The sequence below is a fragment of the Aplidium turbinatum genome, chromosome 5, assembly GCF_918807975.1.
Source record: "Aplidium turbinatum chromosome 5, kaAplTurb1.1, whole genome shotgun sequence".
NCBI lineage: Eukaryota > Metazoa > Chordata > Ascidiacea > Aplousobranchia > Polyclinidae > Aplidium > Aplidium turbinatum.
Genome location: NC_137476.1, coordinates 22,962,023 through 22,976,963, shown reverse-complemented (window position 1 = coordinate 22,976,963; position 14,941 = coordinate 22,962,023). Strand labels below are relative to the sequence as shown.

The 14,941-nt window shown below is 43.3% G+C and overlaps 5 protein-coding genes across 5 annotated transcripts; 1 reads left to right on the top strand and 4 right to left on the bottom strand.

Moving 5' to 3' along the window:
• Positions 1-5,443: 5,443 nt before the first annotated feature.
• Positions 5,444-5,812, bottom strand: LOC145770576 (histone H2B.1-like). Its single transcript, XM_082582262.1, has one exon. It carries the CDS (start codon positions 5,807-5,809, stop codon positions 5,447-5,449), a length of 363 nt encoding a protein of 120 aa, XP_082438388.1. The 5' UTR covers positions 5,810-5,812; the 3' UTR covers positions 5,444-5,446.
• Positions 5,813-6,097: 285 nt separating this feature from the next.
• LOC145770575 (histone H2AX) lies at positions 6,098-6,545 on the top strand. Its single transcript, XM_082582261.1, has one exon. It carries the CDS (start codon positions 6,098-6,100, stop codon positions 6,473-6,475), a length of 378 nt encoding a protein of 125 aa, XP_082438387.1. The 3' UTR covers positions 6,476-6,545.
• Positions 6,546-7,042: 497 nt separating this feature from the next.
• LOC145770678 (histone H3) lies at positions 7,043-7,533 on the bottom strand. Its single transcript, XM_082582374.1, has one exon. It carries the CDS (start codon positions 7,451-7,453, stop codon positions 7,043-7,045), a length of 411 nt encoding a protein of 136 aa, XP_082438500.1. The 5' UTR covers positions 7,454-7,533.
• A 224-nt stretch (positions 7,534-7,757) lies between these two features.
• On the bottom strand, positions 7,758-8,127 carry LOC145770496 (histone H4). Its single transcript, XM_082582160.1, has one exon. The coding sequence runs from the start codon at positions 8,084-8,086 to the stop codon at positions 7,775-7,777; it is 312 nt and encodes a 103-aa protein (XP_082438286.1). The 5' UTR covers positions 8,087-8,127; the 3' UTR covers positions 7,758-7,774.
• A 213-nt stretch (positions 8,128-8,340) lies between these two features.
• On the bottom strand, positions 8,341-8,974 carry LOC145770574 (uncharacterized). Its single transcript, XM_082582259.1, has one exon. It carries the CDS (start codon positions 8,967-8,969, stop codon positions 8,376-8,378), a length of 594 nt encoding a protein of 197 aa, XP_082438385.1. The 5' UTR covers positions 8,970-8,974; the 3' UTR covers positions 8,341-8,375.
• Positions 8,975-14,941: the final 5,967 nt, after the last annotated feature.

Sequence of the window (14,941 nt, the reverse complement as noted above, 5' to 3'; positions counted from 1 at the left end):
CCACTGTGACTGCTGGCCGCCGTGACCTGGCCAACAGAACCTGTGCACTTCGCGTTGACTCTGTTTGATATGCAGTAAGCAGCTTAGAAGACCATCGAAAAGGCCTTCCATTCAGATGCAAGGAAATAATTCTGGTCACTTAGAAAGAAGGATTTTTATGTTGCTTTCCAAAAGTGTTAACAGCAGGGCTGATATCAATTTTGTCCAAATAAAGAAAAAAAAAAATTAATGTACACGCTCAGTGCAAACAAACTTTTACTTGGCTATAGGTCCAATCAGAGTTGCCAGACTAATGAAAAGGTCTTAAATCCAAAATAATACAAAAAAAGGCCAAACAAGGAAAATGTTAGATAAAAAAAAATGCCAAATAGATATTTACGTGTTTCTATCAAAGTAATGTCCGTAGTATTCATTTTTATTGATATTTTATGACATGTAGCGGGTTTTAATAAATCGTAGCAAAATTTTTCTGAGAGAGCCCGAAAAATAGCAAGTACAAATGAACTGTAGCGGATGAGTTTTAATCCGCTGCAGTGGCGACATCTGGCACCACTGACTGGCTGAGAGTGTGATAGCAGTCTGACTCGGCGCCGGCGTCACATTACAAGTATTAAACAAGTATAATATAGCACGTGCATTGAACAATGGTGAATACGGTTTTCATCTGGTAAAGGTTGCGATGTGTGAGAAATATTGCTTATTATGCATTTTGAAGATTAATTTAAAAAAAGGCCAAATTTAAGGCCAAATCTAGAAAAAGGCCAATATTACGGCCTATAGCACGAAAGTAAGACAAAATGTTAGCTGTCATCTGATGTTCTAGAACAGGGGTCACCAAATGGCGGCCCGCGGAAGGTATCAGCGTACAAGTATAACCAAAAAGACTTTTCTTGATGAGTTAAAGAGCATGAAGGCAAAAAATACTTTCCGGGACTTGGCATATTTTTGCTTTGCATAACGATTCCACCGACCGACCAATCAGATTGTAGTTCTAGGTGGAGGTCGCTTAAAGTTATACCAATGCGATGTCCAACTACACTGTCCCGGTGATTGATTAAAATGCCTGTTTTCGAACTTCGAAATTGTCTGTAAACACTATTGTGCATTTCACCGTTATTGTGTTTCACGAGCAGTGTTCCCTTTATACAAGTTTTTGTTGGCAAAATAGGTCGGTATGCAAACTCAATTTATAAAAAAATGGCAAAATATTATATTTTCAAAAAAAATTAAAAGACTTTTTTGGTTTTAATACGAAAATATTTAGCATAGCAGGCTACTGCAAAATGTTGTTAATCAACAAGTCTTGCCATGCTGATGAGCACCGCAAGTGACAGTTGTCTAATAATCAAAAAAAGACGTTTATAGAGATTCTCACAAAAAGGATAAAAAACCAAGTCGTTGCTTTTTCAGAAGGAGCACTGTTCATAAGTTACGACAGAAACGTTTTTTTCGGTGATTTCCACAAGAGTTTGTTTCATGGTGCCTGGTTTCTTTCTCCCTGTTATTGGAGCCTATTTTCACTGATATGTTTGCAGGTCACTATTGTTGCCTGTAATGCGATGTGTCAAACATTTCCTTGTTTACTGAAACAGTTAATTGCAAGACATCTGTTGTGAAGCGAAGTGACGACACCACTCTTGCTTGGCGATGAATATTCTGATAAAACCGCTCGCCTCGTTATAAGTGCGCAAAACAAGTGGCCTCGTTTATTAGGCATTGTTAAAGAAGTCAAAAGTGTTGTTAAAGGAGCTTGGCCTTGCAGTAGCGTTGTTCAACTAATTTTGTTGCTGCGGTATTCGAAGATAAATATTAACATGTAACGCTGGATAGGCTACTGGGTACGAAATGCGTTCTTTTCAACCAACCTAAAATTTTATTAGTGCGGCCCGCCACAACTCTCCTTAGTGCTTAAGTGGCCCGCATGCAAAAAATTCAAGGTCTTTGAGCACTGTTGATTATTAAAAAAAAAAGCAGAAAAACAACAACTTGAGACCAATTTGGAACTATTTTAGAGGGCGCCCGTGTAAAGCTTGAAAAAGTCGCCAGATGAGGACCACCCTATAAGGTGGACGTTATGAAGTAGTAGAAATTGTGACCAGTGCTTTTTCATTTTTTTCCGTTTTGTTGCAGGCCTGCAGCATGGGATTTGTATAACAGCGTATGCTATGTTCAATAAAGCGGTCAACCACATATTGCTCATGAAGGGATTGACCGACTGTGACTATAGTTTGATACCTTGTGGGTGCCCAAACAGGCACGATACAGTTGCGCACATTTATTCAATTCAATTTATTTTTCTTTGTCAGAATGCAAGAGAAATGATATTGTGAAAAAGAAATACAGTAACAAAACCAACAAAAGGAAAAGGTGGCAAAACCTTAATTAATGCTTTAAGACGTGCATGAAAAGATCTAATATTGCGGCATATGCATCGATAAAAATATACTCAAGCAAGGCCTGCAGCATGGGATTTGTATAACAGCGTATGCTATCTTCAATAAAGCGGTCAACCACATATTGCTCATGAAGGGATTGACCGACTGTGACTAGTTTGATACCTTGTGGGTGCCCAAACAGGCACGATACAGTTGCGCACATTTATTCAATTCAATTTATTTTTCTTTGTCAGAATGCAAGAGAAATGATATTGTGAAAAAGAAATACAGTAACAAAACCAACAAAAGGAAAAGGTGGCAAAACCTTAATTAATGCTTTAAGACGTGCATGAGAAGATCTACTGTAATAATATTGCGGCATATGCATCGATAAAAATATACTCAAGCACGGCCACCAAACCTGATACTTTAAAACAAGTAGACGAATTAGTTAGCAATCAGTCGTCTTCTCGTTCGCCAATTCTTGAAGCAATGAGAACACGACTGAACTCTAACAACATCGCAAAAACAAACTAATACACACACACATATCGTAATTAGGCAACGGACTATCAAAACAAGAACTATTTGCAGACTTTATACAGAAATAAAGTGTTCGCAGCAACGACATTAAAAAGCCTATAGATTGCAAAAGAAATACACAACGTGGCAGCTCATTACCAAGATAAAACAGTTAAAAAAGCTTGGTTTTTAAATTAAATTCCTGCACATGTAAGAGCATCATAAGAAAGATCAGTGGCGTATCCTGGTTGGTTGAGCAAGGGAAGCAATAAAACTCGTGAGGGAATAGAGCGTGCCGAAGGCACGTGTTTTTTAGGGGGGTCCGGGGGCATGCTCCCCCGGAAAATTTTTGCAAAATTACACTCAAATAATGAATTATACTGCTTTCTGGAAACACTGTTAGGGTAATTTTTGTATGAAATTTATTAGCAGATAAACAGCTATTAACTTATTAAAGGCAGCTCTTACACACGAACGGGCAAAGGGCAAAAATGCGACTATAATTAGAGAACACCAAAAACTCAGCTACAAAGTCAAGTCTAGCTTAGACCTCACATATCCTGTCTTATTCCAAAGTCTATCCAGCCAGGATAACAGTGTAAAGCCAACATTTGGCTCAAACTTTTGCTTACAAGGCCGATATTATAACCATAACAGTGCCCTAGATTTTCTCATTACACAGCTCACTGGCACAACATCCAACAGAGCAGAGTTGCCAGACTATGAAAAAGTCTTAAAGCCAAAATAATACAAAGAAAAGGCCAAAACAAGGAAAATATTAGACAAAAAAGGCTAAATGGATATATTTACCTGTTTCTATCAAAAATAATAAAATTTACATATATATTTTATAACTTGTAGTGGATTTTAATAAATTGTAGCAAAAATAATTCTGAAAGTAGCCCAAAAAATAGCAAGTTAGCCTATAAAAGTAGCGGATGAGTTTTGATCCGCCACATTACGAGTATTAAACAAGTATAGAACATGTATTGAACAATGTTGAATATGGTTTCATCTGGTAAGGTTACAATATTAGAAAAATATTGATTATCATGCATTTTGAAAAGTTATTTAAAAAAAAACTAATTCGCGGAATTTGGCTAATCTGGCAACTTCGCGACTGGAAGCAATTTTTAAATCGCTTCCAGCGATTAGTTAAAAGAAACGTAAATTGCGAAAACTTTGCGCTGCTTTTTTCCTTTCTTTCAAACTTGTTTCTTCTTATTGCAAAAACGAGAGCAACGGATGCAATACGAATCTTCGCTTCCGTTGGCTTCCAACTTTTTTAAAATTAAAACCGAGTTCAAAATCATACGGGGGGCATGAGTTAAAAACCGTTCTAAATCGCATTTAGGTAAAGAAATTACGAAATCGTTTTACTGAAAAATATCAGCTTCTCTTTTTTCAATTTTGACAGGGGAAGCAATGCTTCCCTTGCTTCCATTGAGGATACGCCCCTGAGAAAGATGATGATATAGCATAGGGTGTTTTTGGTATCGCCAATATAACAAGAGGTGAATCATCTTTGATAGCGTCAGTGAGGGATGGAGTGTTTTCGAGAGGAGGAGACTCTTTGGTAGTGCCGATGAAGGATGTAGTGTCTGAGTTGTTTCAAGCATCTTTTTCAAACCAACCTAAACAATAATCTCACGAAAAGTCAAGCGATCTTCTGAACAAACGTAACAGCCTATAATAATCAGTAGGAAGGTAGATGCAAGCTTGTAGTAACTTGGTGATATGGCAAACATTAAATTATGCAACACGGTATAGTAGCTTATTCATGGAAGAATAAAGATATTAATCATCATCCTCATCCATTCGGGTGTAATGTATGATAAGATATACGTATAGTAGAATATGTTAATGTACAATATAGTAATATAGGTAGGAAAAATTTACGAAAGTGGCATTTGGAAAGGCATGCTATACCAGGATTTGGTGCAACAATCAATAATAGAGTCAGATGATTAAAGAGTTGCGGCATAGGTTGATTTGGAGAATGCAAGTGCTTTTTCAGGTTACTGCAAAATATTGAAAAGGTTGCGATTTCAGTGATGGTCCCACACTTTAACTCCACTTGTGGCTCCCCAAATCAACAAATACAGAAAGTAGATGTGGTTTGGGCCAATTTATCGTTCTTTGTCCGAATTGAATCTTCACCCGGCATAATGTTTGTGCTCGCTGAAACGTTTTCGGAATCGCAACGAGTGCGGTTGCTTGGCACGGGAAATGTAACGCTTTGCAAGGTAAGAAAAACCTGTCAAGACAGACGTCGGGGGTTAGGACAACTGAAATTAAAGAAGCGACCCAGGTTACCTCAAGGGCTGTGTTTGGTTGAAACGAAAAGGAATTTTCGAAGTCCACCTCAAAGAAAACTTGTCTGGCTCAGTGAGTAATTTCGAACGTCTGCGAAACGGGCGTCGAGGCTTTCGCGAACGAAAAATGCTGATGAAACACAGCAGCCAGCAACCAACCCGGTGAAAAGACTCTTTTGCTTTACAAGGTGGCTCTGAAAAGAGCCGTTTGTTGTTTGAAATGCAGGTCGTCGTTTACTTGGAGCTGGTGTACTTCGTGACTGCTTTGGTGCCTTCGGACACGGCGTGCTTCGCCAGTTCGCCGGGCAACAGCAATCGAACGGCAGTCTGGATTTCGCGACTGCTGATGGTCGCTCTCTTGTTGTAGTGAGCCAGACGGGACGCTTCAGAGGCGATGCGCTCGAAGATGTCATTCACGAAAGAATTCATGATGCTCATCGCCTTGCTGGAGATTCCCGTGTCCGGGTGGACTTGCTTGAGCACCTTATAGATGTAGATGCTGAAACTTTCCTTTCGCTTTGCGCGCCTCTTCTTCTGCTTGTCGGCAGGTGCGGTTTTCTTGACAGCTTTCTTGCTTCCCTTGCTTGCGGACGCCATTTCGCTAGTTTGCTCAAAAGACGAGTGATAAAGCGCGCATCGTAGATTTTTGCTTTATAGCTCGAGCGTATGCAAATGAAGCATCGAGTGGCTGCTGGATTTGGCCAATGAAAAAAATGAAACGCGCGTCGCTGTTTTTCCATTGGCCAGCGCTGGCGCGCGCCATAAAAACCGTCAGATTTTCGACGACAGCTCGGATGGTATAAAAACTCGTTTCGCGCGCTCTGCTCGGTAAATTCTGATTCTATTTTGTTTTCAACTACTTTGCAAACCTCAATTAATTGAAACATGTCAGGACGTGGCAAAGGCGGCGGAAAATCCAAGGCGAAGCCAAAGAGCAGGTCGTCGCGAGCTGGTCTTCAATTTCCAGTCGGTCGTGTGCACAGACTCTTGCGCACTGGACATTACTCGGAGCGCGTTGGTGCAGGAGCACCAGTGTACCTTGCGGCCGTGCTCGAGTACTTGAGCGCCGAGGTGTTGGAGTTGGCCGGTAACGCCGCCCGCGACAACAAGAAGACGAGAATCATTCCCCGTCACCTTCAGCTCGCCATCCGCAACGACGAGGAACTGAACAAGCTTCTGGGCGGAGTCACCATTGCACAAGGTGGTGTTTTGCCCAACATCCAAGCCGTGCTCCTTCCCAAGAAGACTTCGAAGAAAGCTTAAGTCGGCGATTTTTGCCTTTCGCACAAAACGGCTCTTTTCAGAGCCACCTCATGTTGCAAAAGATGTAATGAACGCAAAGGTTCTTGTGTTGACACGACCAGCTACAATATGGCCAGGTTTGAGCGCGTGCAATTTCAATGAAATAATGAGCCCAAAATCTCGGTTTTACTAGTCGTGGTGGTTTCGTTTTGAGAGAAGTGTGCTCTTCTCTGCGGTGTCAAATGAAATCGCAGCGGTTGCTGAAAATTTAAATGAATTCGCCCGAAAACATGCTATACCTACAACTACTGAGCATTATGGCTGAAAAGCAATTTCACCGTCATGCACAACGCGCCCAGGAGCGTAGTTTGCGCTAAATAATAAGCTATTTAGGTAAGGCTACTGGCTGCGCCCTCAAACCAAGGGCTGTTCAAACTGAAGTCTCGTTTCGAAAAAAGAAACACCTTGAACATTTTGCTCAGGATCGCCGACAACTTTTCGAATAGCCCTACGCTTTACTCGCGCAGCCAAGTCTCTTTCACAGTGACAGGTGGCTCTGAAAAGAGCCGTTTGATGCGAGGACGACGCTTAAGCGCGTTCTCCGCGGATGCGACGGGCTAGCTGGATGTCCTTGGGCATGATGGTGACCCGCTTGGCGTGGATCGCGCACAGGTTGGTGTCTTCGAACAGGCCGACAAGGTACGCCTCGCTGGCTTCTTGCAGAGCCATGACGGCGCTGCTCTGGAAACGAAGGTCGGTCTTGAAGTCTTGGGCGATCTCGCGAACCAGTCGCTGGAAGGGAAGTTTGCGAATGAGCAGTTCAGTTGACTTCTGGTAACGTCTGATTTCACGCAAGGCGACGGTTCCCGGTCGATAGCGATGAGGCTTCTTGACGCCCCCGGTGGCTGGGGCGCTCTTGCGAGCGGCCTTCGTTGCCAGCTGCTTTCGGGGCGCTTTGCCACCAGTTGACTTGCGAGCGGTCTGCTTAGTTCGAGCCATTTCGCGATTTTTTATTGTTCTTCTCTTGACAAGAGGTCTGACTGCACCGGCAAGCGTGATGGCTTATATAGCGTCGGCGAGCCGAGTCAGGAGAGATCTCATTGGCTCTGAGCAAAGCGCGCGCTCTTTTGTCAGCCAATCGGGCGGCGAGTTGAAAACTGAGCATAATTTCTCAACGACCTTAATTTTCTCGGTCCCGGCGAACCGTGCGTGAAATGAGCGCCGGCGTGCCCGAAGGACTCGCGCGGTAAAAGTCTCTTTTCAAAAGTTTAAGTGGCCCTGAAAAGGGCCGGTTTGTTGTTGCTGTCATTGATGAGCCTTCTAACCGCCGAAACCGTACAGGGTTCGTCCTTGGCGCTTCAGCGCGTAAACGACATCGAGGGCGGTGACTGTCTTTCGTTTTGCGTGCTCGGTGTAGGTGACGGCGTCGCGAATCACGTTCTCAAGGAAGACCTTCAACACGCCTCGGGTTTCTTCGTAAATCAAGCCGGAAATGCGCTTGACACCGCCTCGACGAGCGAGTCGCCTGATAGCGGGCTTGGTGATTCCCTGGATGTTGTCACGCAAGACTTTTCTGTGGCGCTTAGCGCCTCCCTTTCCCAAACCTTTTCCTCCTTTGCCACGTCCAGACATTTTCGTAAGATGGATGCAAATACAACAAAAATTCAACACAAAGTGAAATTAACTTAGCAAGTGTTCTCTGACGGCACGTTTGCTGACTTATCTATCGCAATTTCGAACGCCGTCGAAACACTTTCCGGCCGCCAATGGCGCGAGAGATCAACGTCGAAAAATGGCGTCGCATCGCGCTGGACTGGTCGCCGAACGCATCGAAGTGCTCTTTTCACGCAGTGATGGGTGGCTCTGAAAAGAGCCGTTTTGCGAATGCTCACCGCTGCTGCTGACGACGACGTGTGACAGCTCACTTCTTTCCAGATTTCTTCGCCGCTGGCTTCTTGGCCACTTTCTTCGCGGCCGGCTTCTTGGTCTTTTTGCTGGCGGCGGTCGCCTTCTTGGCAGCCGGCTTTTTGACTGCGCCCTTTTTGGCAGACGGTTTCTTGGGGCTGGACTTTTTGACAGCGGTCTTTTTCGATCCGCTCTTGGTCGTCGCCTTCTTGCTCGCAGTCTTTTTGGCAGCGCCACCGGTCGCCGTTTTCTTGACAGTCTTCTTAGCGGCGGTCTTTTTCACCTGGGCAGCTGTCTTCGGCTTTTTGGCAGTCGTCTTCTTTTTCTTCGGCTCGGTTGCAGCCTTGTTGAGCTTGAAGGAACCAGACGCGCCACTGGTGGTGCCTTTGGTACTCACGATCTGCTCGCTGGCGCGTAGCCGCTTAATCGCGGAGCAGACCAGCCTGGTGGCGTTGTCGCCGACCTGGTGATTGTCTTTGATGTACTTCAGAATCTTCTGACGGGAAGATCCGCTTCTGTCTTTGAGAGCACCGATCGCACCTTTCACCATGTCCGCATAGGGAGGGTGCGCGGCGGTTTTCTTTTGCTTTTTCGAAGCGTCGGTTGACATTATTTTGCTCGTTTGGATTGCTGAATATGTAATGCTTTTGTTGATCGATCGCGCGCGTCGCCGCGATAACAAATTAGTACCGCAATTTCCGACCAAAGCGAAACGATATCGCGGCGGCGGCGCGCGTGCAATCTCGCGTTGATCCATCTAAAACCTGTGCTTGTGCGGGGTCGATCGACGCCGCCCTGGTCGCAGATCTCCTCTTCAGGGGCCCGATTCTGCCTGACGTTGGCCGCCAAACAAACCGGGTCGTCAGCTGACTGAAGCGCTGGCGAATTGGTTTGACCTGGCTTCTGCCAAGACGCCTCGATAGCAGGCAGCTAAAGACTTTTCGGCGACAAACTCATGCGCTTACGATTTTGACGCGGCTGTGTGCAAACAAGCTTGAGTCGGCCCCAGTCCGTGCACGCTTGCGCGATTGCCACGCGCATGGCTCGAACGGACTAGGGCCCAAAAGCACAGCTTTTCGGTCGTCTGTCGCACAGGCCTTGATCTTAGCACGCTCGCAAGGACACGACGGCTCCGCGTGCCTGTCGCAATCGCACGTACGTTTGCCGCCACCTGGCGATGGAAAAACTGGGCCCCTTTTGCAAAGGAACCGCACGGTTGCTTTCGGTGTTGTTCCATTTGCATTGTTTCTTTTCAAATCCTCCTCCAAGAACTCATTGAGCTCATTGCTCATGTAGTACAGGAAGTGTCGGTTGCAAGCAAGGCCACACAACCCAGACAACAAACGGCACAAAATTCAACAAAAGCAAAGAAAGGCGCCGCACGTGCAGCATTGAACAGTATAGCCTAATGGAAGATTGTAGAATGATATTTTGGGTTCTTTTGGAGACTGCAAATTGGGCTACCACAAGATGTTGAGAGCGATAACCAGCTCCATTTCGAACGTTTTGTCAGTCAGAACGACCGACTTTGTCAAGGATCTCATTCTCAAACTGTTTTGCCAAGGATGCTGAGAGACAGGTAAAAACTACCAGTTCAGCAGCATCACGGCACAACATAAAAACCAACTGACGAGACGAAGATGCTTACAAGATGCAAAGGTCCAAAACGCACAAAATTGCCGTTCAATTTTCTTGGCAACGCAGAAGATTCCGTGCGTTTTTGATCTCAAAAAGTTATCTTGCCAGTTCCAATATTGATGACGTGGATGTGCCATCATCATGATCGGACAGGAAAAGAAAAGGGACATGAAAGAAACCCATCACCAGGCTGGAAGCCGACGCGATGTGGCTCGGGAGGGCATGATGATGAGCTCTTGCTACGACCAGTGATCACACAGTATAGCCAAAGACGGTTGAGCTTCGAGATCCAAAGGCATTGTTTCTGGCGATGGATGTGATGAGCTTGTGGATATGTGCGTCGGAGTCCTGATGGTGTTGGTGTAGCTCTCGTCTCTTTTGTGACGCTGTCGTTGCTGTTGAGATCTACAAACACAGACATTTGCAGTGGACAATATTGCTTTGGTAGCCTTTTACATGTAGTGTAAGCCATTTCGGATGGTTGATTGAAGCCTTCGCAAGTGTGCAGAACGGCCTCAAGTGAATTTCCCACTGGGTATCCGATTTGCTTAGATGCTGTTTTAATTTGTGGACAAAAGTGAAGTAGGAAATTCGTTTCATGTTTTCGCTCCTGTGAAGTCTGTTAGATGCTGAGTAGGCTGAGTGGTGTTTTTGAAAGCTATGGAACGTTTAGCGAGTCCTCATCACGACCTCTTGTGGACAGGCGGTGAACCGCCTTGGGGTATTTAAAAAGATTAGAGGAGCGAACAGTGCCGGATTAAGGGTCTGCTGGCCTGTAGGCACATTTTATAAGTGGCCCGAAAATCAGGGTTGCCAACTAAAATATTGAAATTATCAGTGTTGCCAAATCATTGTCACAAAGATCGTTGTTGCAACTATAACACAGGGTACCGTGCAAAAACTTGGCCATATGCCTAACTAAATAACAACTTAGCGCGTTTTTGCAATTGAAAACACGTTAACTAGTTTTTGGAGGTCAATCTTACGGAGTAGATCGCTTTCGATACACAAAAGTGCCAGTGTACCAAGACGTTGTTGACACATTGTTGATCGTTTGACGTCTTTAATTCGTTTCAGTTGTGAAAACGAGCGTTCCCCCGAGCAATTCGTAGCCATTAGAGACAAGTGCATTCTAAGTGCTACTTCAGTGTTCGGAAGTGCATTATAAACACCAGTTGTGTGCAGCATTTTAAACATCTTCTGGGCCCTTCCTGTTGCTGCTGTTTCATCGCGTCTTTGCTCTTTATAGTCTTTATACCAGCACATAAACTGACGAAATTCTGATGAGAAGCCGGAAGAAAGGTCCTTTGAATACACACCAACCAGACCTGCAACAGCAACATCGATGTCTTTAACAGACATGGAGTCGTACTCTGTCAAAACTCCAAACCTCTGCAGCACCATGGAATATGCATCGATACGTTTCTGTAGTCGCTCTTTAGTTGGTCGATGATCACATAAAACGTGTTGATTTTAAATTTTTGCTGGCCCGACATTCCTTCCACTGTCCACATCATCTGTAGCAGCTCCATCACTGACATTCTTCTGTCGCTTTGGTGCTCGCCGACTTTCAGATTTATATATGCTGCTGCCACAGCAATCACGTGCCTGCTGCCAATAACAGTCAAAATTCTCTCTGCACTCATCCAAGAATTTATCCACCAATGGCTAGTGTCAGTTCGATAGTGGAACTTTGAAGCAACTTGCTACTAGTATTGAAGCGCTGCAAAATATTGTTTTGAAGTGACAACATGTTTCAATTCGTCTTTTTTTAAAGATTTTTGCGACCTTTACTTCATCTGGAAATACAGAGCAATTAAGATAAATACTTTTTACTTTAGAAAATAATTATTTTGAAAACATGACCAAATTTCTACTGATTTTAAAGTGGCCTGGATTTTTGACTGGCCTTGTAGGCACGTGCCTACTTTGCCTAATGGTTAATCCGGCACTGGGAGCGAATTATTGTGAGATTTGTACGCGAAAAGACCAATTTTCAGTGCACTTTCAAACAATTAACAATTAAAATTCACTCTCACTCACTATTCACTTTATAAGATAATATTCACTCTAAAAATGCTGAAAAAATCTGCGTGCCAATCACACTTCACACGACTTTTAAACGCTAGCCTATTGTCAAAGGGGAAGATGGGGAAGGTCCAAAGTATCAAGTTATACTCGCGATTTTGACTGCTATCAAGCGCTGCAGATCGGCGTCCAGTCAAATCTGAAGCCTTGCACGTTGACATGGCCTGCGCATATGGGTAAAAGACAAAAACCTGAACAATGTCGTCAACTAGAAAGGAAAGGGACAAACCGAAACCGACAATATCTTAGGCAGGACTTGTCCAACATTATAATTCGTATTTTTGAAACGATTAGACGACTTTGCTTTTAGAATAGACCGAGACATGAAGAACTGATCGCATTGCATGTTTTCGTTTCGGAATCTGGCAATTAACTCCCCATTATGTTAACTTCTGGAGCACTGCCATTGAAAACAGCTTAAAATTGCGCTTCGCTTTTCCCCCCGTCTTGCCAGGTAATCCGGCAGGATCTCGTACAGCATCAGTCAGAAATTCCAACACAAAATTTTTAGCAGGGGGGGCAACATAAAAAAGTGCCAAAGTACACACTTTTATTGAAATTGCCCAGATGTATCGCAACAGCTTTCTCGACTGAGCTTAAGAACACAAACATTGCAATCGGAAATAGGGCCACTGTGACTGCTGGCCGCCGTGACCTGGCCAACAGAACCTGTGCACTTCGCGTTGACTCTGTTTGATATGCAGTAAGCAGCTTAGAAGACCATCGAAAAGGCCTTCCATTCAGATGCAAGGAAATAATTCTGGTCACTTAGAAAGAAGGATTTTTATGTTGCTTTCCAAAAGTGTTAACAGCAGGGCTGATATCAATTTTGTCCAAATAAAGAAAAAAAAAAATTAATGTACACGCTCAGTGCAAACAAACTTTTACTTGGCTATAGGTCCAATCAGAGTTGCCAGACTAATGAAAAGGTCTTAAATCCAAAATAATACAAAAAAAGGCCAAACAAGGAAAATGTTAGATAAAAAAAAATGCCAAATAGATATTTACGTGTTTCTATCAAAGTAATGTCCGTAGTATTCATTTTTATTGATATTTTATGACATGTAGCGGGTTTTAATAAATCGTAGCAAAATTTTTCTGAGAGAGCCCGAAAAATAGCAAGTACAAATGAACTGTAGCGGATGAGTTTTAATCCGCTGCAGTGGCGACATCTGGCACCACTGACTGGCTGAGAGTGTGATAGCAGTCTGACTCGGCGCCGGCGTCACATTACAAGTATTAAACAAGTATAATATAGCACGTGCATTGAACAATGGTGAATACGGTTTTCATCTGGTAAAGGTTGCGATGTGTGAGAAATATTGCTTATTATGCATTTTGAAGATTAATTTAAAAAAAGGCCAAATTTAAGGCCAAATCTAGAAAAAGGCCAATATTACGGCCTATAGCACGAAAGTAAGACAAAATGTTAGCTGTCATCTGATGTTCTAGAACAGGGGTCACCAAATGGCGGCCCGCGGAAGGTATCAGCGTACAAGTATAACCAAAAAGACTTTTCTTGATGAGTTAAAGAGCATGAAGGCAAAAAATACTTTCCGGGACTTGGCATATTTTTGCTTTGCATAACGATTCCACCGACCGACCAATCAGATTGTAGTTCTAGGTGGAGGTCGCTTAAAGTTATACCAATGCGATGTCCAACTACACTGTCCCGGTGATTGATTAAAATGCCTGTTTTCGAACTTCGAAATTGTCTGTAAACACTATTGTGCATTTCACCGTTATTGTGTTTCACGAGCAGTGTTCCCTTTATACAAGTTTTTGTTGGCAAAATAGGTCGGTATGCAAACTCAATTTATAAAAAAATGGCAAAATATTATATTTTCAAAAAAAATTAAAAGACTTTTTTGGTTTTAATACGAAAATATTTAGCATAGCAGGCTACTGCAAAATGTTGTTAATCAACAAGTCTTGCCATGCTGATGAGCACCGCAAGTGACAGTTGTCTAATAATCAAAAAAAGACGTTTATAGAGATTCTCACAAAAAGGATAAAAAACCAAGTCGTTGCTTTTTCAGAAGGAGCACTGTTCATAAGTTACGACAGAAACGTTTTTTTCGGTGATTTCCACAAGAGTTTGTTTCATGGTGCCTGGTTTCTTTCTCCCTGTTATTGGAGCCTATTTTCACTGATATGTTTGCAGGTCACTATTGTTGCCTGTAATGCGATGTGTCAAACATTTCCTTGTTTACTGAAACAGTTAATTGCAAGACATCTGTTGTGAAGCGAAGTGACGACACCACTCTTGCTTGGCGATGAATATTCTGATAAAACCGCTCGCCTCGTTATAAGTGCGCAAAACAAGTGGCCTCGTTTATTAGGCATTGTTAAAGAAGTCAAAAGTGTTGTTAAAGGAGCTTGGCCTTGCAGTAGCGTTGTTCAACTAATTTTGTTGCTGCGGTATTCGAAGATAAATATTAACATGTAACGCTGGATAGGCTACTGGGTACGAAATGCGTTCTTTTCAACCAACCTAAAATTTTATTAGTGCGGCCCGCCACAACTCTCCTTAGTGCTTAAGTGGCCCGCATGCAAAAAATTCAAGGTCTTTGAGCACTGTTGATTATTAAAAAAAAAAGCAGAAAAACAACAACTTGAGACCAAGTTGGAACTATTTTAGAGGGCGCCCGTGTAAAGCTTGAAAAAGTCGCCAGATGAGGACCACCCTATAAGGTGGACGTTATGAAGTAGTAGAAATTGTGACCAGTGCTTTTTCATTTTTTTCCGTTTTGTTGCAGGCCTGCAGCATGGGATTTGTATAACAGCGTATGCTATGTTCAATAAAGCGGTCAACCACATATTGCTCATGAAGGGATTGACCGACTGTGACTATAG

Excerpts from the sequence above, each read along its gene's own strand:
- LOC145770496 (XM_082582160.1), bottom strand. The coding sequence starts at position 8,086 with ATGTCTGGACGTGGCAAAGGAGGAAAAGGTTTGGGAAAGGGAGGCGCT.
- LOC145770575 (XM_082582261.1), top strand. The coding sequence starts at position 6,098 with ATGTCAGGACGTGGCAAAGGCGGCGGAAAATCCAAGGCGAAGCCAAAG.
- LOC145770574 (XM_082582259.1), bottom strand. The coding sequence starts at position 8,969 with ATGTCAACCGACGCTTCGAAAAAGCAAAAGAAAACCGCCGCGCACCCT.
- LOC145770576 (XM_082582262.1), bottom strand. The coding sequence starts at position 5,809 with ATGGCGTCCGCAAGCAAGGGAAGCAAGAAAGCTGTCAAGAAAACCGCA.
- LOC145770678 (XM_082582374.1), bottom strand. The coding sequence starts at position 7,453 with ATGGCTCGAACTAAGCAGACCGCTCGCAAGTCAACTGGTGGCAAAGCG.